Below are 24,415 nucleotides of genomic sequence, written 5' to 3'. Positions count from 1 at the left end.
CTCAGAAAAATTCTAGCGTATATACAACAAATTAAAAATTAGGGTATACTGAATTTTTGTGATTTACTGCACCCTTTTATAAGTATGCGCGCCTATTTAAGGGGAATCCAAGGTGAAAAAGTTGTTGAACTTGTATCATAGAGCTTCAAATAATAAGTCTTAAATTAAAAGTTTTAAACAAATTAATTCAAAAACTTCTATCTTACTATCATCTAACCTGGATTGATGGTATACCTTCAAGAAAGTTTTTTTTAGGAAAAAAATTATTTTTGTGAAGGCCTGTGTATGCGTTTTTGCAGAATAAATTTTTGTGATTAGAGGTGATCCATACAACCTGCGCTTGCATAATAATTAGTGCTTGCATTTGGAATGCTTATAAAATTTAAAAAAAAAAATCTATTTTAAGATGTTATTTTATTATTTTAGTAATTTAAATAAAAATCTTTTTTTATTCATTGTAGTATTGTAACATCTTAAATATCCTTATCCCATTCTACTCTAATTGGAGTTATCTCCAAAAAAACTTTATTAAGAAAATCAATATACTTTCTTAGATATATCCATACATCATAAACAATTTATGGAGGGCAAAGAAGTGTAGGAATTTAAATTGTTGACCCTAGGAACCATCCTCAATAACATGCTAAAAGAATACACTGTGACACCTTGGTCTTAAAAGAACAAGGTTAGCATTTTTATTATCATTTTTTAACTTCACTAATTACACACCATAATCAGGCATACGATTTTTAACCTTACGTTTGAACTATATGTACGTGTTCAAGATACAAATTCAATAGCTTTCCCTACCTGATGGTTTGCTAGAAGCTGTTCCACAAAATTTGCCAGGAGGACATGCAGTACAATCATCAGAACTATTTTGCCTTGTGAAATTATTGTAAGTTCCTGCTGGGCAAAACTGTTGCACCTCACTACCTTCGGGACAGTAGTAGCCAGGTTGGCAAGGTTTTGTGTAGTTCATTTCAGTTGTATCACAGTAATGACCAGCTGTACATGGCATACAACTGCCTTGACCTCTATAAGGTTGAAACGTTCCAACTTGACAAGGTCGTTGTGCAGAGGAACCCCTTGGAGCATAAAAACCTGGATCTGTTTCTGTTTCATTTGGCAAACGAGCACCCTTTTGACAATAATATCCTGGATTGCAAGGCCCATCAGGACTTGGACCTCTTGCACTCATACAATAGTAACCTGGGTCACAATCACGACAGTCTTTGTCATTTGTAGCTCCTGTAGTATTAGAATATGTCGTAGGTGGACATGGTTTTGACTGATAACTTCCAGCAGTACAGAAGCCTCCAGCAGGACAAATATTACCAGTTTTGTTATCTGTGGGTGTACTAGTATATGCACCTAAGATACATATGTAACCAGGGTCACATTGAGCTCTTGGAGTTGACAAGCCTTGGGCATCACAATACCTAAAGAAATTTAGATTTACATTCTACTCAAGCATAATCAACTTTTGTTTTTCTATGGGTCATTGATTATGTGTTTAAAATAAATTAAACATGCCCTTGACTGTTTGTCAGTCCAAAAGCGTTATTTTTTAAGACATGAATTAACTAGTCATAGAAAGATAGCATCTCTACAAGTTGCAAAGAACTGCTACACATTACAGCTTTTAATGAAAACCGTGCTTTAGATGATGATTTTTTATTGGTGAGTGATAGTGTTTATTAACTAAAATTTAGATACTAACCATCCTCTTGTACAAAGTGTACAATTCTCACGATAATGCAGCTGTTCACTGGCTCCATAAGTTCCAATAGGACAAGGTGTTGGGACAGCGGAATTATCTTGGCAGTAAGAACCTCTTGGGCATATCTTTGGATTATCTGTTCCTTCTGGACAATAAAATCCAATAGGACATGGTTTGCATTCACTGACGTCTTTAGTCCCACTTACATTACTGTAAGTTTGTGCGGGACATGGAACTTGTTTTTCACCATAGGAACCAATGAGCAATGCAGAAACACCATAAGTTATGTTTGTAGGACAATAATATCCTGGCAAACATTTTTTTGTAGGATTTACTGTTTGGTCTTCACAGTAATAACCCGCAGTACATGGGAGACATGAATTCACTGTATCACCATTTTTGTTAGGGTTGTATGTTCCAACAGGACATGGTATTTGCCTTTCAGTACCTACAACGATATAAAATACATTAATAGTAGTTCTCATAAAGTAATAGTCATCATTTTCCTGTCACTACTTTCAGAATACATAAAATGTTTCAAATGGGTTATCATATGAGTTCAGGGAGGTGGTTATGCAATGAAAAAGAATTAATCAATGAGGTTGGTTGGGTACATATCCTTGTGGCAGAGCATGACTAATGACAATATGTCAAGATCTTACAAAAAATGTTTAAAATATTTGTTATTTTTGTCAGATAACTGAAAATGTTCCGAAAATTTTCTTCCCATAATTTAATAGCACCAAATAGTAAAGCTTTATTTTTCACACTATTTCATGGATTTTGTCGAAATTCACTTAAGGAGCAACTTTCTAATGATGGTGCCAAAATCATAAAGGATATATATTATTGTTTTTTTTCTCACAGACAATCATTCAAAAAATTAATACCTGTAAAATGTTTTTTAAAATTTTAGTAAAGAAAAAATACCCTTAAGGTATGTTAACATCACTACTTTATACATAGTTCTTTGTAAAAAATACTTTCTAAAATAAATAAGCAAGATTAAACAACAACAAAATACCGATGGGACAGTAGTGTCCTTCACTGCAATCTGAAGCCTCTGAAATATCAGTTAAGCTGCCAAAACAGTATTTACCACCTGGACATTTCTTATTAGCTTTCATGTCAGATTCTGCTGTGGTTTTGTTATCACAATAGTATCCCTTTGGACAAGGCTATAAGTAAAACATAAAAACATGACAAAAAAACTTAGTTATTTAAAACAAACAAAATTAATATAAAAAGAGAAACTTAAGTTACCTGGCAAACAGATTGTCCAGGCGTTGTTACTAAACCTTTTCCACATGGTTTAGGTAAAATAGTAGCATTCAAACAATAGTATCCAGCTGTGCATGTTAGACAGTCATCTTGGTATCCAGCAGGAGACCCAACAACAGATGATGATGTTTCGTTATGTCCATTGGGCATGTAAGTACCAAGAGGGCATTCGTAAGGTTTCACAGTTCCTTTTTCACAAAAATGTCCAAGCGTACAAGGTTTACATTGAGATTTATTGTGCAAGCCATAATCTGGATTATATGTCGTATTGGGGCATGGATACTCCTCGGCAAATTTAGTTTTCTCAGGGCAGTAGTACCCAGGTGGACAAAGACCACGAGGTCTTGATTCTCCACCCAAACAGTAATAGCGTGGCTCACAATTTGTGCACTGATCTTGATGCCATAAAGAAGAACTGTTTGTGTATGTACCTGCAGGACACTGGTATTTAGTAGGTGATGAGGTTCCTGAATTATAAAAAATAAACAAAATTATAATGCTAAATAAGTGTTAAATCAACACTATACAGAATGTGTATAAAAATTTAATTCATCATCAACAACCCAAAGGCTACTTATCTTTTTTTCTTTATTAGAAATACGATAAGCAAAAAATGAGAACAATTTATCTATATATTAATTAATATATGGAAATCTATAAAACTTTAGGAAAAAATCAATATTTCCTGTAGGCTGTTTTTCCACTAAAATGGCAAATTCAGGGACTTATAAGGTGGAGAAAATTTTTGTTATTAAGTGTTATTATTAAGAAGAGAAGTGTTACTTCTATAACAAGATACATTTATGTTCTACTTGAAATAAGTTGCATCATAAAAGTTAAGATATTCCATAGGTTAGACCTCAGCTAGTTTTATAACAGCATTAGCTTAGTGGAGTGCTTGTGACAAATAGTGAATAAAACTACATAACTCAGAAAGTAAACTTCTATACCTTCAGGACAGTAATGACCCATTTGGCATGGCATCCAGGGTATTGTTGGAAAACCAGTACCCCAACCACAGGAATAGGACTGTGGACATGGCAAGCAATCCTCAGCTTGTTTTAAATCTGTAGCATTGGTGTAAGTTCCTGGAGGGCATGGGAATTGAATACTAACAATAGTACCAGGTGGACAATAGTGTCCTTCTTGACAGGAATCTCTTGATGAATTTAAACCACTAACAGGACATGATCGACCAGCATCACATGGTTTGCAATTGAGTCGATGACCAGCGTTGGTGTCAGGATTATATGTCCCTGCAGGGCATTTGATTGGCTCTATAGTTGGTCTGCTAGCAGTCCCCGCAGGACAGTAAGCACCTTCAGGACAGCTAATACATTCTGTGGAGCTTTTGAGACCTTCATTGCCTGAATATGTACCACTTGGACAGGCAAATGTTGTACCAGATCCAGTTCTGCTTGGACAAAAAAAACCTCTGGGACAAGGTGTTAATGTTTCAGAACCTTGTGGACAATATGAGCCATCCTTACATGGCAAACAATTTGACAAGGAAGTTTTACTCATGTTTGGATTATATGACCCAGCCGGACATGGAAATTGGTTCCAATATCGAGTGGATAAAGGACAGTAATATCCAGTCTTACAATGAAAAGAAGTGTAGTTAAATGTTCCAGGACCAGTGCAATAATAACCTGGTGGACAATTTATACAAGCTGCTGAACTGACAGATCCAGTTTTATCATTGTAGGTACCAGGAGGACACGGGTAGAAGGTTTTCCCATCACAATAACCACCTTTTGAACAAAGACCTATGAAAACACATGACACAATAAACATATCACATCTTTATGTAAAAAACATTTGTCAGTTTAGAAAAATAAGGTTTTGTTTTCCAGAAATGCATATTAATCCCGCCTTGTATGCACAGTTATTTTATTTCTATATTTTCCACACATTACCGAGTTATTTAATACAAATAACAAATTAATAAATATGTCCATACAAGAACACACTTCTTTTCTGTATAAAAAAAATTATAGTCCAATACAACTATTTAGACTCTCTATAGATTGCATGAATTGCTCTTGAAAAGTGCTATTATAAAATTTTTAAGTAAAGAGTTTGGAGCAATAAAACTATATATGAAATAGTAAAAAAGAATTGATACTGGGAATACTGGAAAAAAAGAAAGGGAAAATTTGAATTTAATTATAAATATTGCAGTGAGACACTACCTGATGATTCAATAAATTAATTTGAAGAACTTTTGTCTTAACTACACAATTTTTTTGGCAAGTACAATTATCTTTCAGTTATTACTTGATTTTAATAGAGAGATAGTAAAGCAAAAATAAAATGCAGTTCAAAATAGCAAATCAAAATAACGTTAACAAATTACCTTCTTTGGGGGTTGAACTGTTTGAAGCAGCAGCACAAATGTAGCCTACTTCACATGGTCTACACAATGTCCATCCACTTTGTGAGTAAGTTCCAACAGGACATGGGTTAGCCTCTAAATAAAATTATATTTAATGTTAAAAATTTTCTTGCAATGAAATTTTTGGCCTAAATTAATTAAAAAAAATTTTTTTTTTATACACTACTAACATGTAGATGCACAAATTACACTCTTTCTGAATCTTGTACTGATCAATACGAAAGTAAAAATGGTTACTTGTAAAAATGCGCTGACAGACTTATTGCCCTTCCCCTTAATTTTCAACTTGATTTGCAAAAGCTTACCTGTTGGGTCAGAACACTCATATCCTGCTTCACACTTTTTGCACTCTGTTGCTTTACCCACTGAATAATATCCAGCTTGACATTTTATAGGTCTTGACTTTGTTGTTGGACAATATGTACCAGCATCACAGTTATTGCATACTTCTTGTTTACCAAGAGAGTATGTCCCATTTGGACATGGGTTTCTAAGAACAAAAAAAAATACGAAGTTGTATGTAACACACAAAATCTGTAATAACAAGCTTACACCTTAATGATCATATGCAATTATCAAATATAAGAATGAACAATGAAACAGTAAATTTTAAAGCAAACAACCTTAATTACAGTTAATTTGAGGTTTGTTGAGGCCTGTTGCCTAGCAACATAATTTTTCTTAAACATGAAACTAACTGAAATTTGTAAATAATCAACCTGTTCTTAAGTTAATAGTTCATAAAAAAGAAACAAGTAAATCCAAAATCGTCTTGACATTAAGTCTCATTTAATAAATAATGTAAAATTTTGGGCTTTTTTAGGTTTGTTGCCTAACAACCCAAATAACCTGCACACAGGACCATACGAAATTTGTAATAATAATCCATACTTACAGTTTAAACCACTTATAGAAAAAATTAATAAAAACTTTTAAGAAAAATCTAAAAACCCTATTTTTTGAGCCAAATTTTTGGATTTTTACTTAAAACGAAACCATTAGAAATTGTTTTAAAATCTAAAAATGTCACATTCTAGTATTTATTTTTTGATCAGTAACTTTGTGCAATAAAAAAGAAAAAAACTAAAGAGCTGTGACATACAGTCGTACGGACCCCCCAAAATTAATGTAATCTTACTGTATTGGTTGATCAGTATGTGGGCATGCATAACCTGGAGGGCAAAATGTACATGAGGAGGAATTCGATGTTGACCAGGTACCCACTTCACATGGAGCTTTGCTGCTGTCATCTGTTCTTGGACAGTAACTGCAGAAAATTAAGAGAATGAAAATGACTTAAAGTAAAAACACCATAAAAATTCAAAATGAGAAAAATAAAACGAGAAATGGAAATACCTTCCTGCATCACACGGAGTACAAGATGTAGCATCCCCAGTTGAGTACCATCCAGGCGTACATGCTATAACAGTAGCTGATGTTTTGTTTGGACACATATAGCCAGCTGGACAAGATAAACAATTTCTAGCACCACCAGTTGAATACTTTCCATTAGGACAAGGACTAGGTGAAGCTGTTGTGGTGGGGCATTCAAATCCTGCAGGGCAAGGCGTACAGACAGCAGCACCTGCATTCGAGGTGTGTCCAGGTGGACATGATGTTACTGTGGCAGTACTACAAAGAAATTGATTAAAACGGGTTAACGACTTGTGTATATATAATAATAAACAGCTTTGTAAAAATGATTTATTTAAATACTTTCCGGTCTTTTACTTTTAAATTTGATACTGCAAAAACATAACACTGATATTTGAAAAAAAGATAAAAATAATAAGTATTAAAAAAATATTATTGAATAAGTGTTATCTCGAAAATGGATATAGATAAGTTAAAAATGATTAATGTTTACATTGTGCTAGGACAGTAGCTACCATCAGGACAAGAAGTACAGTCCATTTGACCCGCGATCGAGTACTTTCCAGCATCGCAAATTGTATTATTTGTTGGGTCAGTGACATCAGGGCATGCATAACCAGCTGGACATATTTGACATGCTGTAGAAGCTGGACCACTTACATAGCCTAAAACAACATGAAAACCATACATTTATAACACGTGGGTTATGCACATTTTTGGAGTTTTAAAACTAATTTTAAATATTTTTTGCATAATATTCAGGCTGTTCAACATTTACATTTTATGACATAGAACTTATCTAAGTATGTATAAGACTAAATATCAAATCTATCATTGCTTTAGGTTACGACGTACTGTATTTTACTGTATTTGTAACTGTATTTTACGCAAAAGTAAGATAACAGAGGTAATAAAACAACATCACCATAACACTTCATAAAAAAAGCAAATAAACAATGCAGAAATAAAATACAAAAAACATTAAAGTACCTGAAAGACAAGCAACAGGTGCAACAGCAGGATTTGAACATTGATATCCACCTGGACACTGTTGGCATGTTGTACTGGCAGGAGCATATCGATAAGTACCAGTAGGGCATGGTATAGGAATAGATCCATTATTTGGGCAGTAAAAGCCTAAAGTGCATGTTTGACAACTTGTTGCACCAGGAGGTGACCATAATCCATCTGGACACTGTGTCATTTCAGAACCAGGAGCTGGGCATTGAAAACCAGCAGAACAAGGAGCACAACCTGTCCCATTTGCTATTATCGTTTCACCACTTTGACATGATTTAGGTACCACAAAACGTGAGATACACACTTGCCCACTGGCTTTTTGTGGACAAGGTTTACACGTGTCATCTAAATTTCATAAAATTAACTGTAAAGCATCATTAGCATTACGAAATAACAAGATTTAGTTATAATATTATACAGTTTTCGGAAGCACCTCTTTCCTAAAATATATTGGTTTATAGGCATAAGATTAGTAGTACCTTTACAACATGCATTTTTGTAAGAATTTAATTTCGCGATTTAGCGAATACAGTACTGCAATCAGGACACATAACATCGTGAATGTGTATCATGTGCAACACGAACGATCCGCGATCCTATCGTGACCATGGCGATAGAAAAAATGTTAACAAAGAGCTTTGCGATTAATAAAAAAATAACGATGCTATCGCGATCGTCACTATTAATCGTGATTGTCACGATAGATCGTGAATAACATTAAAATATTAAACAATAGATGTGTATAGCTAACCTTGTGTCTTTTGCATATTGTATTTTTATTAGAAATTCTGACTTTTTAATTTTTTTCAGATTTTAGGAAGATTTATTTTCGCGAATGGATCATTTCAATAAATTTTACAAGAAGATATTTTTGTGACTAGCAAATTTCTATTTATATAATATAGCATGTTTAATGTTTTATTCTACATGCTTTTTTAAGAGAATTAATATCAAAGTTTGTGTCTCAAACAGAGAAAAGAAAGAAAATGTCATTTCTGTTTTTAAGACCTCTAAACAAAATGCAGCGGGTCAAAAATTAGTGAATCTACACAAACACAATGACTTCTCCCAATTTTTGCTAAAAACAAGGATTTTGAAAATTCAATTTTGAGAGAATTCTATTTTGTTAGACAGAATTGACAAATATCAGCGAGAACATATTTTTGCGAATGAGGACAGTGGCAATTAAGGTATATATAGGTCTTTATATGGACCTGACATGAAATTTACCCAAAATGAGATTTCAAACCGATATAAAAACATTGTGTTTACATGGCGTTTTTTTATATTAGGCTTGTGTGAACTGTACACGTGTCAAAACTTTGTACACATGCAAAATATTTTCATTTTGGCTAAATTGTGTTGACAAGAATATTTCGAGGGTAAAATATTGTTGAAATGTAAACTTTATATATTTGCAGAGTTGCTTCGACTGCTCCAATAACTTTATGACTCTATAACTCTAAAATTTACAAGACGTTCTCCTATTTATATATTAAAGATAAGATACTCTAGAATGTTCTAGTATATTCCAGATGTTCTATATTTAGCACATTGTTCTCTATTTACTATTAGTAGTTTCTAGTATAGTTATCTTATTTCTGGAATATTCTCCAATGTCCCTTATATTTCTAGATAGTACACAAGGTTCTAGAATGTTCTTACGGCAAGAGTGCCTATTTTCAACACTCCTCCTCACTCGCAGTCCGTAAGGTTCTTCAATCCGATCATCGTTCGCAACTTATCAAACTGTACTCGTCCGATTCTTTTCGTCATTATATCTGCGATCATATCTCCACTTTGACAGTACTTCAATTGGATTTGGTTTGATTTAACTTGCTCTCTTACGTAATGATATTTCATATCGATGTGTTTGGCTCGTCCGTGAAATTGAGGATTCTTTGTCATTGCGATGGCTGATTGATTATCTTCATTGATGATTGTTGCGTTTGGCTGCTTTTCTCCCATGTCTGCTAAAAGTAGTCGTAGCCAAATCGATTCCTGTGAGGCTTTTGATAATGCAATATATTCGGCTTCTGCAGTTGACAAAGCTACACATGTTTGTTTCTTGCTGTTCCAGCTGATTGCTGCTCCGCTCATCATGAATACGTATCCAGAAGTTGATTTACGATCATTCAAATCTCCAGCCCAATCTGCGTCAGAAAATCCTTCTATTGTTGAATTTTTTTCGTACAAAAGACCATAATCAATTGTTCCATTGAGATACCTCATGATCCTCTTAACGGCAATCCAGTGTTGTTGTGACGGTTTTGATGAAAATCTGGCAACATTGCTCACAGCATAAGCGATATCTGGTCGTGTTCTCGTAGAAAGGTAAAGTAACTGTCCAACTACTGATTGATACATCTCTGGATCAAGGAGTTTATCTGTTTCATTTGATTTGATGAGTTTGCTTCCAATCTCTACAGGTGTTGCCACAGGTTTGGAATTCTCCATTGAAAACTTCTTGAGTAGATTTCTTGTGTAACTTGGTTGTCCAATCCAAATTCTTCCTGCACTAAAATATTCCATCTTGACTCCTAGAAAATGGTTCATCTTCCCCATGTCTCTGATGTCGAATCTATCTCCAATCATCTTGATAAATTCATCAATACGTTTTTGATTGTTTCCGGCCAGTATGATATCATCAACATATACAGCGATTATGAATGTTTCTTCATCTGTTTCAAGCGTGTATATACAAGGATCGTTGTTTGATTGTTTGAAGCCCATACTCTTTAGATGTTTGTCAAGTGCTTCGTTCCAACATCTAGATGATTGCTTCAATCCATAGATACTTTTCTTGAGTTTACAAACCAAGTGTTCCTTTCCTAGAATTTCAAATCCCTCTGGTTGTTTCATATATATGGTTTCTTTAAGTTCACTGTTCAAAAATGCAGTTCCAACGTCCAGTTGATGTAGGTGAAGTTCTTTCTTGACTGCCAATCCAATCAATGTTCGTATTGATTCGAATCTCACTACCGGAGAAGTTGTTTCGTCATAATCTTCTCCATATCTTTGATTGTATCCTTGTGCAGCCAATCTTGCTTTGGATCGTTCCACATTCCCATCAGAGTCTTGTTTCTTTTTGTATACCCATTTGCTGCCAACAACTTTTCTGTTTGGAGGTAATTCAGTCAACTCCCATACTTCGTTTCTGTGTAGAGAATCCTATTCGGCTTCCATTGCTTGCATCCACTTGTCTGCATCATGTCCTTTGATTGCTTTAGAAAATGTATTTGGATCTTCTTCTTGAGTGATGTATATCCATTCTCCGTAACGATCAGGAGGCCGTCGTTCTCTTACTTGGCGCTCTTTCTCCTCCTGTATTTGATTATCTGTGTTTTCTTCACGAGGTTGTAATTCGATCTCTACTTTTGGTTCGTCTATGTCACGATCGTCTTTCAATTCACCACAGATTTCATTGAATGTCCCATTTCGGCTGTAAAAGACTCTCTTCTTGTCGTTGTCATATAGACGATATCCCTTGATTCCATCACCGTATCCAAGAAATACACTCTTCTTGGTTTTTGAATCAAGTTTCTTTCTTTCATCTTTTGGTACGTGAGCATACGCATCACATCCGAAAATTCGTAGATTTTCGACATTTGGTTTCTTTCCAGTTAATACTTCAAAGGGTGTCTTCCCTTTAACTGCTGTCGTTGGACATCGGTTACGAAGGTACGTTGCTGTAGCCAAGGCTTCGGCCCAAAATCGTTTTGGTAACTTTGAATCTGCTAACATTGATCTTACAGATTCCACGAGTGTTCTGTTCATCCTCTCTGCAACTCCATTTTGTTGCGGTGTTTTCGGAATTGTCAACTCATGATGAATACCTTCTTTCTTCAAATAGTCTTCGAACTCTTTGGATGTATATTCTCCACCATTGTCAGTTCTAAACGTTTTTATCTGAATTCCAGTCGATTTTTCCACAGTTGCTTTCCATTCTTTGAATTTCTCAATCCATTACAGTTGAGATAGTAAAGGTTGCCATGCTTTGTTGCTGTACCAATGATTCCGTGTTTCGCATCCACGATGTCACATTTGAAATCTTCAAACTGAAACTTCTTTCCATTTGTTGCAGCTTTTGATACACTAAGTAAATTGTACGAAAGTTGTGGTACAAATAAGACATCAGATAACTTGCATACAACGTTTCTGTTTTCTGAAATGTTCATTTCCAAGGTTACTGTTCCTTTTCCAATTGCTTGTACTGAATATCCATCACCGACAGTGATATCTTGTGGTATTTCAAGTGACGAAATTTCTTCGAACAATTCCTCTTCGTTACACATGTGACATGTTGCGCCTGAATCAACTATCCAGTTACTTTTTCCTTTGACTGCCAAAGTATTTTCAGCAACTAAACTGATGATTTCTTCGTCATCATCTTCTTCTTCTTCAGCCGTACACACATTTTGCGGCTTCATTCGATTTTTACTGTACGTCAAAGGAGTCTGTCTCTCGAACTTCTTCGTTAATTCTTTGCAATATCGTTTCACATGACCAATCTTTCCACAGTGATAACATCTGGGTCCCTTTCTTGGCTTTCCATGATTCGATGTCATTGCTTTGACATTCGTTTCCAAAGTGTCCTTATCTTTCCGCTTGCTTTCCTCGTGTAACAATCGTTCAGTTACGACTTCAAGCTTCGGTACTTCAGCACTAGCCTCCAGAGCTGTAACTAGCATATCATACGAGTCTGGTAAGCTTGCTAACAAATGAACAACTTTACTTTCATCATCCAACGGGTCTCCAATAATTGCAAGTTCATCGAAAATTTCTGTCAAAGCTTTAACGTGCTTTTGAACAGATTGCTCATCTTTCAACTTCAAGTCATACAACTTCCTGCGTAGTGTCAATTTATTACTCCATGTCTTCTTTTGGAACTGGTCTGCCAACTTCTTCCAAACCTCAGTAGGATCTTCTGGATCTGGTCCAAGCAGGTATAACAGCGTTGGTTCCACCGACAAAACAATCGTTGCTAACGCACGATCTCTACGCAAATTAAATTTCGGAATTTCTCTCTCTTCAGTTGGAGCATTTTCTCTTCCATCAACAATTCCCCAAAGTCCATCTTTGATTAACGCCATTCTACACTGTACCTTCCAGGTAGCATAGTTTGTTCCATTCAATGGTTTTATCAATACTTTGGTGCTTTCCATCGCCATTTGTTCCGTATTCAACTAATCCGGATAATCCGTTTCAGGTTTCCACAATACGATTTTTCGTGCGAACTTTACACCAATCCAAACCAAAATCAAAACAAACTCGTCGGACACACAAGATGGCTTCTTCTTCTTGAATATTATTTCTGTAAATATTCAATCTTCTTGGGCATAGACTGGGCCCATAACCTGTTGAAATGTAAACTTTATATATTTGCAGAGTTGCTTCGACTGCTCCAATAACTTTATGACTCTATAACTCTAAAATTTACAAGACGTTCTCCTATTTATATATTAAAGGTAAGATACTCTAGAATGTTCTAGTATATTCCAGATGTTCTATATTTAGCACATTGTTCTCTATTTACTATTAGTAGTTTCTAGTATAGTTATCTTATTTCTGGAATATTCTCCAATGTCCCTTATATTTCTAGATAGTACACAAGGTTCTAGAATGTTCTTACGGCAAGAGTGCCTATTTTCAACAAATATTTCCTTTTGGTGTTAAAATGAGTTTAATTTTGCCTGAAGTCATGTTAACATTGCTAGAAAAGAGACAAAACTGAAATTTTATTTCACCACCGAAATGGACCTTCCTGCAAAGCCTGCATAAAGCATGTAACAAAAAGCACAAAAAACAACACTGTGATAATACCTGCATCAGTACTGTATGTATAGCCATTGATTTCATCAAAAGGACATGCTTCTATAGAGCTTCTTCCTGGACATTTATAACCAGCACTACATGTTTGGCATGACGTAGCAAAACCAGTCGAATAAGAAGCTTAAAGAAAACAATTGATGGGAAATAAATCTTTGAGAAACATACAATAATGAATTAACAAAAAAATATTTATTTATGTGTAAAAGTGTTTGGGTCATTTAAAGATTTTTGAAATAGAATAAAACAATTTTTTAACTTTCTTCACAATATAGGAGAATGGAAATAAACAAATGGTAGTGAATGAACAAGCAAATTAAGAAAAAAACAAAAAACTGTCTGTTAATTTTTATTGTTTTGCCTTAAAGACATATAAAATCAGCCTGACTAGTTCATGCTTGGCTTTTTTGTTAATAATGATGGTTACTGTTGATGAAATTAAACTTTTTGGACATAAAATTTGGACATAAAAAATGTGAAAATATAAAAACCTTTATTTCATGTTATTTTCATAAAGAATATTTTTAAATATAAGTTTTTTCGTTAATTCTCCTCTAATACATCAAGCTGTGTTTTTTTTACAGAAAATGTTATTTATGGAATGAATTTTATAAACAATTTGAAATTCTACATGCAAAACATCACTTTTACAATGTTAACTTTCCTTACCTCCAGCACAAGCAATGGGGCTTGAAGCAGCATTTGGACATGCAAAACCTGCAGGGCAGGCAGTGCAATTTGAAATAGCTCCACCTAAAGAATACATTCCTGCAGGGCATGGCACCATTCGATAACTACAACAGAAAAGAATTACTAAGTTGAAAGACAGAATTATAACTTTAACAAGTTTATTTTGGGATGGATGGGAGAAAAATTGTTATTTTTTTGTCTAATTCCAGGGTTTCACACAATTAGAACATTGTGCTGACGCTGATGACTTCACTATAACTCCAATTAAAGAAACACTACTAAAGTTTTCTAGTTCTAGTTTTTTAGTTGAGTACAGCAAATTAAAAAATAAATCATGTACAAGTGTGATACAAAAAGTTAACTAATTATTTTTTATTTAGAAGTAACAATCATAAATTAAAAAATGAATTTTTTTTTATACCAGACTTTGAAGTTTTCTATTTTCTGGCATGTTAAAAGTTACCTTAATTTTTATCAGATCTACTTTTTAGCTTTTTAATTCCTGTTGGCACTTTGCAGAGGCAAATGCTGACATTAAAATGATTCTTGATTCATTTCACATTCATACGCAGTTTTGGTAATAACTTGAACTTCCAGAATTTCAAGTTTTTGCTCTCATTTTCCAACTAAAACAGTTTGCTGACATAAAGCCAGCAAATTGAATTTTTCATCGACAATATTACCAAACAGGAAATAAATTCTATTAGACAGGCTACCATTATTGCTTGCATTCAATTGCAGAATACATATACCTTGGGTTTGGGCAGTAAAACCCAGCATCACATGGTACACATCCTGTGCCATTTCCAATGGATTTATATCCAAAATTACATAGTTTACAAATGCCGTCTCCAATGTTAGAATAATACCCAACAGGACAGTCTTGTGGTGGTAGTGAAGAATCAGAGCAAGATTTCCCAGCAGGACAAGGAATGCAAGCCGAAGCTTCTTCAAGACTATAACTTCCATTACCACATGGCATACAACCAAGAACACCACTTGGACTAAATGTTCCAGCAGGACATATTTCAGAATTATTTTTATTAGCGCAGCTTCTACCTGGTTCGCATGGCATGCATGAAGATTGTCTTTCTACATTTGTGTAATAACCATCACTACAAATGACTGGTGATGACAAGCCTGAAGCAGGACATTTGAAGCCTCTGGGACAGTTTAAACAGTTTTCAGATAAGTGTGGTGAATATTCACCAATAGAACATTGCACTGGTGGTAAACCATTTCGACAATAGTATCCACTTGGACATGCTTGACAAGTAATATTGCCCTGAGAACTGTAGTACCCACTTTCACACTTCACAGGCTTAAAAGAAGAAACTTCACAGCTGTAGCCTTCGGGACAAATTATACAGCTTGTTCTTCCCGTATTGTTGGTGTAAAATCCAAGTGGACAAGGCTCTGGTAAAATGCCACGTTGTTGACAGTAGTAACCAGAGGGACATTCCTAAAGTGAATAAAAGCTTGTTTAACTCATAAAATTTGATAGCATTTGACGGTCTGTATTTAATTTACATTTAAACATTTTTTCTGTCTCACGCATCATGAGTAAAAGTTGCTTTTTATGAGGTGTGTAACAAATTTTGTAATGTTCAGACACTCATAAAAATTAATTTGTATAAACTGTTCTGATCGCAAATGGATGGCTCCAGCAGAGTTGTCCTGAAAAGTTTTCAGCAATGTTGTTATAAAAGCATATACAACTTAGTCATTAAATATTTTCAACTAGGTACTAGAAAAGGGTCTTCTTTGTAGGTACAAATTATGGGTAACCAAGATTCAATATGTTTTTAGCCATTGGATAGAGCTTAAAGGGCTGAAGAAATGTTACTGTGTAAAATTATGTGTTCTGAATGCAAAAACAGTCTAAATCTGAAATTTTTTGCCTTCATGTGTTGGATTTTAAAACATTGACACAATCAAAAGAGGACAGAGGTTACTTGAAAAAATAGTATGGTTTTCTATTTTATCGCCTGCTGCTGTATAGACGATATTCTGTGTCATTTATATGCCCATGCCTATTTCATAAATATCTTTAAAAAGTTTTTTATTGTTTACAAAATGTTTAAATGTTTAAAAAACTAAAGGTAAAAGCATTATAAATGTGGAGACAAAGAGTAAATATTCTGGACATGGTGAGCTCTCAAACAGTGTCTGCTTTTTTCTTAAAAATAGATTGTTAAGATATTATGACAGTGTAAAAATAAGAAAGCACAACAGAAAAAGCAATAAAAGCAACTTTTTTGATATAACAACTGAACCAAACCTTTAAAAGTTACACTGAGACACCATTAAATAGTCTTTATATTAAAATGCATGTACCTGTTAGACTCGACAGTCAGCAACTTAAAAAAGTTTCATTAATATCTATGCATTCTCAGTATTTGATAGGAAATTATCTCTTATTCAGAAGATATATGCTTTTGTAATTTTATGTTGCAGTTAAGGAAATAGAGCCAGTGTTCTCACTATGGGTAAAAGTCTTTTATGTATCTGTAAGTTTTATTAAAATAACATGCGAACAGCCAGAGATTAAATCATTTAATACCTTGCAAGCATTTCCATCACTTTGACCAACTTTGTCATTATAAAAACCTGACTGACAAGGAATGGCAGATTCTACACCACCTGGGCAGCTAAATGAAAAGGAATGTTAATAATAAAAAATAATTACATAAATACAGTCTATTTGAACAGCTATAAGGAGTCATACAATTTTATGCACATTAATTTTGTTGTGATCATGTTAACCAATATTTATATGCACAGATCAAATATGTACCTGAAAGTATGTACATCCAATATTTGAACTTTAAAGGGTGTACCCAGTAAGTAAAGCAAATAAAGTAAAGTAAAATACATAAGTAAATTTATTTGTCAAGTAGAAAATAATTACAAAGTTATAAATTTATAAAGGTGTTACATATGTTGAATTTACTAGTGACAGGAAATCAAAACTTAAGCTTAAGCAGAGGTGCCTACCCTAAAAAAGAAAGATGGACAATATATATAAACTAAAAGAGGCAAAAACAAGGACATTACAACACATGTAAGGCAAAAGGAAGAAAAAAGGAAGAAAATGACAGGAAATGTATTAATGGTGCTAACATAATGGTTTTTATCACATGTTGAATTTAAAAAAATGGGAGACAACGTCCTCTCAGTGGAAAATTAGAAACAACCTTGGACGTAATTAAATTTTACCGGCTGCACATGCAGCCCTCGAAATTAGTGTCGGCAATCGGCAATTGCCGTCGCAATTGCTGGCGCGGTTTCATTTCGCGACGGCAAAAAAATGCCAAGGCTAATCTTTGCTGTGCGCTAATTTTGTGGTAGAAATGTGGGGGACGTTTTGAATCGTGAACCCCAAATACGATGATCGAGTGTCTACGTATAGCGACTCTCTCAATCTTAACTTTCTTTTCTACATATTCGAAATAGTATGCATGACTATACTGTCATTTTTATAAACTTAATGTTTTCAAATTACAAAAAATCTTTATCCATCAGCTACATTTTAACAACACTTATGCAAACAAATGTTTTTTACCGCACATGAGTTTCGTTTTTAAAGTTGCTTAAATAACACTTGCGGCATAAAGAAAATCCATTAAATTTGGACCAGCTAGGGTTTCCAATTGCTTTGTCAAATGAAGAAATTATCTACAATTAAATCCACGATAAAATGTCTGTTTTGCCTGTAAGTGCAGTTTTGCAGACTTAATTCATCTGTGCTCCGTCGGCATACACCTTCGCATTAGTTAAGGAGCACATGGCTGGATTTCTTGTGTAAGACCTGGTTACCAACGACGAAGTGGCCAGGCCACAGAGATTTAGGTCTACGTAGTTCTTTTAACTAAGTCAGGTGTCAATGAATTAACTAGGATGGTCAGGTTGGCTATGAATAGGCTTGCTCGTGGATTAAAAGGACCAGGACTATTCAATAATTCTAAGACAAAAATCTATCGGACGTTTTGTCCGACAAAATGTGGCGGAAATTTTGTTTGACGAGTCTCCAAAATTTTTTTCGAGGCCATCGCACGCTACAAAATGGATTTTATAGGTTGATTTTAAAAACTAAATTTTCAGGCGTGCGATTAATCACACGCCTGAAACAATTTAGGAGTGTGCAAGGAGTGCGTGTGCGATCGGACGCCTCTCCTGAAAGAGACTGATATCTAAAGGGTTGTTAAGACTAATGAAGCTTCAAAAATTAATATTTTCAAAATTGCAGACGCTTCACTCTCTCGTGTCGGCAAATTATTGCAGAGGAATTGCCGCTGCAAATGACTATGTCGTCGGCTATTTACTGCCGACGGGTTTGTGGGCTAATTTCGAGGACTGACATGGATAACAGAATCAACTATTTATTGTCTTTATGCCATTTTATAGCAACCCAGTAATATAAAAAATGATTTTAAAAGAACCAGTTGCAGCTTGAAATTACAGTTGCAGCTTGAAAATGTCTTTGATTACAATCTTCATTTACAAGAAATTAGTACCAGACAGTATAAAGCAACACTCAGAGCACATTGCATGGAAACAAGGCTTTTGGGACTGATCTTAATCACAAATTAAAAAGACAGTTAAAAAGATTTGACAGTTAAAAAAAGGTTTCTCCACAATTTAAAAGATTTTTTAGCAGATTGGCTGACCATTCTCAGCTACCATAAAAAAGCACAAGCAACAAAAAATAGAAAGAGACGTACTTTTAAAACAAAAGAAACTACAATAAAATTCTGTTGTACACCCACTGTTACAAAAAATGTGGTTTGTTTCTTTTGTGTCCTTTCTTACATAAATTATGAAAACAAGTTGAATAAAATTAAGCAACCATTTTAATAAGATCTAGATATTGACTAAAAATAAGCAACTTGAGATGTGACAAAAATCCTAAGTTGCTTACAAAAATTTAAAATACAAAAAACAATAAACAAGAAAACCCCTGTGATTATAACAGTCACTCTGGGTACAATCTGAAAAATTTTAAAAAGTATATAATGTAATGAAATATGTTTGGCAGTTATCTAAAATCCACAGTCTCAAGATCTGAAAGAAAAAGCTTTGTTTAAGAATAACATGGAGCATCTACTAATTTTTCATTTTTATGGGTGAGATAAGATGTAACATTGTGTCTATGGTATTAAAAATCAAATCCAACATATAGGGTTACCATTTTAATTAGAATACATTAAAAAATGTTTTATTGCAAAACATAAACAAACTTAAATATCTTTTTTGCAATTTTTAAAACTTACATAAAATAACTCATAGGCAGCTTTTATCTAAAGTAGATAAAGCTTGTGGAGAAATCCACAGACAATGAAAGAATAGGTTGTTTTAGATGTTTTGCTAAAGTCAACAGTGTAGATAAAATAAGAAATTAGCAAAATATAGTTTATTCTTTGCCTGTAATGTGAATAGTTAAAATGCTCATAAAAATAATGTATAGGATTATATGTTTTCGACGAGGTATAAGGGTTTAAAAAATTTGCTGACATCAGCAAGGACATGAAGAAATACACAATTTGTATATATATTTATATATAGCCATTTATCGTATAGATCTTAAAACGCTTATTGAGAAAATGTATAGGATGATGTACCTTTGATAAATGGATGCAGAGATATTCTGTTTTAAAGGTTTTTTGATAACGTCATAAATCTGTCCATTCCGAAACCGATTCAGGTTTGGGAAACTTACCCATTTCGGTTCCAGGTGGTCCCTAATTACCTATGCGTTAAAAAAAGACTGATGTAACCACCTTGTTTCCAAGTTATTTGGCCTTAAAGTTTAAAGTGCACTGTAATGGCTTCATTAATTTATTATCTGATATTGACGTTAAAGTATTGTTATTGCGCGTAACGTCACAAACTTTAACATTTGAGACATGTATATTTCCGTGACCTCAAAGGAAAATGAGCACATCCACTTTGCCTGTTACAGACAGACACACTCTGCATTATTATAGAGATGGTGTCAAAATATTAATTTATATATGCAATAAAAAAACTGCAAGTAAATATCATTCTTAAACTTTCTTACAAAATAATTTTAAAACTTTTATTGCTTCATAATGTCATTTTGTATTTTTAAATATACCAATAGACGGAAAATTACATTTATCCACACAAAACACAGCTAAACCCTTATACTCCTTTGTAAACTACAACCATATAATAATTATCACAGATTGTCTCTAACAGTAAAGTATATTAATCTCAAAGACAAGAGACAAACATTTAGTCAAGACGCTGACTGGATATTTATTTGTCAAAATTTCATACAGGGTAAAGTTTGTCATTCTGAAATCTTTGGAATGATTTTTTTTTCTAATCTTTGATTTTATGTATTTTAATTATAGAATTTAAAGTTTATAGTATGAAGTAGGTCTGTTTTGACAAAAGCTATTCTAGCGCAGCTATTTTGAAATGTCAACTTATATCTCTGTGCAATGTGTTTAGCAACATTTAGTTAGAAATATTTTCTGAAATTGTAGATTTTCTTGACCTGATATTACACCTTAACTTAACTTTTAGTACAATTCACAAAACATTGTTCATTTTATTAAAATCGTAATTCTCATTTGTTTTGTTTACATAAACGCGCACCTTGAGGATGCCATTTTTAAAAATAACCATATACAAATAACAGACCGTAATATCAATAAAATACACGTTGGCAACAAAGTAAGAAACAAAGTAATTATTCTTCATACGGCTTGCAAAATATCTGCGGAAGACATCGCATTCAAGCTGGTCCGCTTTTTAGCATCTCAACATGTTGGTTTCAGATTACTCTTTTACTTCAAAATCCAGGTTTGTTTTCAAAAAAAGTTAATTTCAAACATAAAAATTAGTATAGCTATACACTTACTAATGCCCTGAAGGACAGTTAAAACATGCCCATGATCCGTTATAGTTTGTGAAGAACTTTCCTGGATCACATCCTGCAGAGACAACTTCTGAACAGTTGCAAGCTAAAATACGTAGTTTAAAATATTAGTGACGTTGTTTGTTTTCAAAAAATGTTTTATTAAAATCAAAAATTTATGAAATATACTTCAAGAAAACTTAATTTTTTATAAAAATTGCAACTGCGTTTTATTTAGTTTAAGAAAAGGTTTGAACAAAGTTAGTCGGCTACTTACAACTTTCCACGATATCCACGCATACATAAAACCATAACAAAAATATCATACAAAAACGTAACTTTTCCATAAAAATATCAATCTACTACTCCATCAATAGTACGTATATTTAGTAGCCGGAGAACATAACCTTTAGTTGCTTTAAGTTGAATGAGTTATGTACCCAGCTAGCTAGCTATAGTTAGCTAGATATTAAATATATCTTGTTATTTTTAAAAAATATACAGTTTTTTTTTTTTACCAACACAAGAAATGGCGCATACACACATCCGCGATTACCCGTTAATTCTCGTTTAATTTCCAATAACTGTTTTTATCCACATGAATGAATATTCACTTTTAAAGTTTCTTTAATAATATATAATGTATTTTTTATAATATATTTTCAACTATCGTTTTCTACCATTATGGAATCCTTGTGGTTAATTCACAAAGAACAATAAATGTCAAATGTTTATCAATATTTTACCTAGCAACCATTGTGTTACGTACGAAAATAAGATAGCTGAAGTCTGAAATGATAATGATTCACATTCCATTTTCGTCAAGGAAATTATATTGTAAATCTTTTGGGAAACATTCTTAAATATATATTATAATATTAAATTTTATTTTGTCACGTGAATCAACAACAAGACAGAAAAAATGAACGTGTACCATAAATTTGAGGGAACAAATTTTTTTTCGCAAAAAAGATAAAAAGGCCTAACTGATTTTCATTTTGTGGCGCTTGACGTTTTTTTATTGGAGAATTTAGAATGTTCTCTGTAATATCAATACCCTGATTCATAACAATAGAAACAAAATTAGGAATATCAAAACGAATTCAACACAGTTGTTATTTTTTAAACGGAAAACCGCGACCTAATAGAGTTTTTCGAGTATTATTAAAATTTCATGTTTGATATACCCGAGCGTAACTGATCCCATTTAGGTTTTCAATCGTTGCATAAACCACGGCTTTACAAACAGCGGTTTAACACAAACATAAAAATCTATTTAGTTTAACTTGACAACGCAACTTGATACACAACATTTACAAGAAAGTAGCATATGAGTAGGTACTTGGGCCATAAAAAAATAATCTGAGCGGAGCTAGTGTAGTGGTAGCGCATTCGGCTTGTTAGCATAAGGTTTTGGGTTCCCACTCCGGCGCTCTTTAAATTTAGTGCTATCAATTGATGCCAGCTATTGACCGCTAACCTGCTAGGCAGGCTAGTATGTTAAGCAATGCTATATTGAATTTTTGGTTATACAGGGTAGCTAAAAAGGTTAACGTTTGAAGAATTTTATGTGAATCACTTTACTCAATATTAAATGACTTTTTATAATATAAAGAAAGAGAAGATTTTAATTTTCTTGTTTAAATTTTTCTGTATTTTGCGATCATCAAGTTATTTCATTATTTTTTAGTTTACATAATTGTTTTGTTACTTAATTGATTTTTTAAAAAGCTTTTATTGAACAATAGCAACTTTTTAGATTTTTTCTCAAAAAAATTTGCCCTGAAAAAAAATGTGCTGGAAATCCCTGGAATTTATATTATAATTTTCTGTGGTCACCATGTTTTCTTTTTTTAATAAAAGGCAAGCAAACATTCTTTATGAGCATTAGCGTACGTATTTTTTTATAAGCCACACAAGACTTTTGCTGAGGCTCAATATTTCCCACCATTGATTAAGCTTACTTGTTGCTCGTTGATTATCCACTCGGAAGACTAAACTCACATGTTTTCTTGCTCAGTTAAACTGATTCGCTAATCAAAATCTACCTTAGTGAAATAAATTTTCGTGAGAATCAAATCTCACGATTTTGCGACTTTTGAACTTATCGCAAAATGCTTTAATTACCATTGTCGCCATTCGGGAAAATATGTTCTCAGTTTGTTTGCGTAAATATACCAATTTTTTACCCCACCCACACTTTGTTTATTTATCTTAATGGTGACAGCTGTAGAAGTGAGAATCAATAGTGTGTGACTTCCTGCATATAAGGCGTGGCTTGTACCATGATAGTTGATGGCTTTACTTAAGTCGCCTTTCTTCTGGTGGAGCAATAGCATGGCCTGTTTACGATAAATAGTTCTGACTTCTGGTTATCATCAGGAAACGATTGATAAAGTTTAACAAAACTCCGTCAAAATTGCAGTTCTGATATCTGGAGTGATACTTGCAGCTATTTCATATGTTAGTTTTTTCTTTGGTACTAAAAAGTCTTCCATGTCTGTCTTAGAATCTTTACATTTTGATTACATTATTTTCACTTAAATTTTTTATGCCTGTCCAAGAAATTGATTGAATTATGCGTTCTAGTTAAACTTTTCTTTTTAAATACTTTTTTAACCCTGTTTCTTACCTGAAGGACATAGCGGTGAAGGACATAGCGGTGATAGCGCTCGGTGATATACTCTTGCTCAACTTGTAATTTAGCGAGAGATCACTTTTAAGTAACTATTTCGTGGCATCCACAAAATAAATTTTGATCAAGGAAAGAAAAATTATTATATTTCGAAATCCTGCAACAGTCCACCTCTCCTTTAAGCTTTGTTGAAACAACCAAGCGTTCAGATTTTATACTGGTAACAAAATTTGTGTAGATTTTGACGTTCTTTAAAATTTACACTGACGAGGATGAATTTAATTGTGTCTTTCATTGTTTATCTCTGGTGTGTAAGTCCAGAGTTTACCTTCTTTTTTTGAATCTGCTACAACTAGTCAATAGCCCGTGGATAAATATATTTTATACCGCATTACGTGCATCTCGCTACTTGCACAGATAAGCTACCATTTTGCGTGCCAGATAAATAGACGGACGGACAGACGTATATGGGTATTATAATATAGACTAGTCTTTGCCCGTGGAAAAATCCGCGGATCACCCGTCCTTTATATTTACTCGTTGCAACAAAGTGGATAAAAATATATCATATTTGAT

General features: G+C 33.6%; 1 protein-coding gene across 1 annotated transcript in view; it reads right to left on the bottom strand.

The window, feature by feature from the left end:
• LOC130636719 (uncharacterized) overlaps positions 1 to 21,828 on the bottom strand; it is a 57,164-nt gene extending 35,336 nt beyond the window's left edge. Inside the window, exons 1-17 of the mRNA XM_057446539.1 lie at positions 21,482 to 21,828; positions 21,208 to 21,310; positions 16,879 to 16,966; positions 15,068 to 15,777; positions 14,295 to 14,419; positions 13,620 to 13,748; positions 7,767 to 8,141; positions 7,270 to 7,441; positions 6,759 to 7,034; positions 6,541 to 6,669; positions 5,708 to 5,892; positions 5,364 to 5,477; positions 3,955 to 4,773; positions 2,987 to 3,471; positions 2,748 to 2,901; positions 1,724 to 2,171; positions 811 to 1,442 (exon numbers count right to left, since the gene is read on the bottom strand). Coding sequence (XP_057302522.1) covers positions 811 to 1,442; positions 1,724 to 2,171; positions 2,748 to 2,901; positions 2,987 to 3,471; positions 3,955 to 4,773; positions 5,364 to 5,477; positions 5,708 to 5,892; positions 6,541 to 6,669; positions 6,759 to 7,034; positions 7,270 to 7,441; positions 7,767 to 8,141; positions 13,620 to 13,748; positions 14,295 to 14,419; positions 15,068 to 15,777; positions 16,879 to 16,966; positions 21,208 to 21,310; positions 21,482 to 21,551 — 5,014 coding nt within the window. The 5' untranslated portion in view covers positions 21,552 to 21,828. The remainder of the gene's footprint in view (positions 1 to 810; positions 1,443 to 1,723; positions 2,172 to 2,747; positions 2,902 to 2,986; positions 3,472 to 3,954; positions 4,774 to 5,363; positions 5,478 to 5,707; positions 5,893 to 6,540; positions 6,670 to 6,758; positions 7,035 to 7,269; positions 7,442 to 7,766; positions 8,142 to 13,619; positions 13,749 to 14,294; positions 14,420 to 15,067; positions 15,778 to 16,878; positions 16,967 to 21,207; positions 21,311 to 21,481) is intronic.
• Positions 21,829 to 24,415: the final 2,587 nt, after the last annotated feature.

Source organism: Hydractinia symbiolongicarpus, chromosome 3, assembly GCF_029227915.1.
Source record: "Hydractinia symbiolongicarpus strain clone_291-10 chromosome 3, HSymV2.1, whole genome shotgun sequence".
Taxonomy (NCBI): Eukaryota; Metazoa; Cnidaria; class Hydrozoa; order Anthoathecata; family Hydractiniidae; genus Hydractinia; species Hydractinia symbiolongicarpus.
Note: the sequence above shows the minus strand (reverse complement) of the source record. Positions and strands in the feature narration are given on the sequence as shown.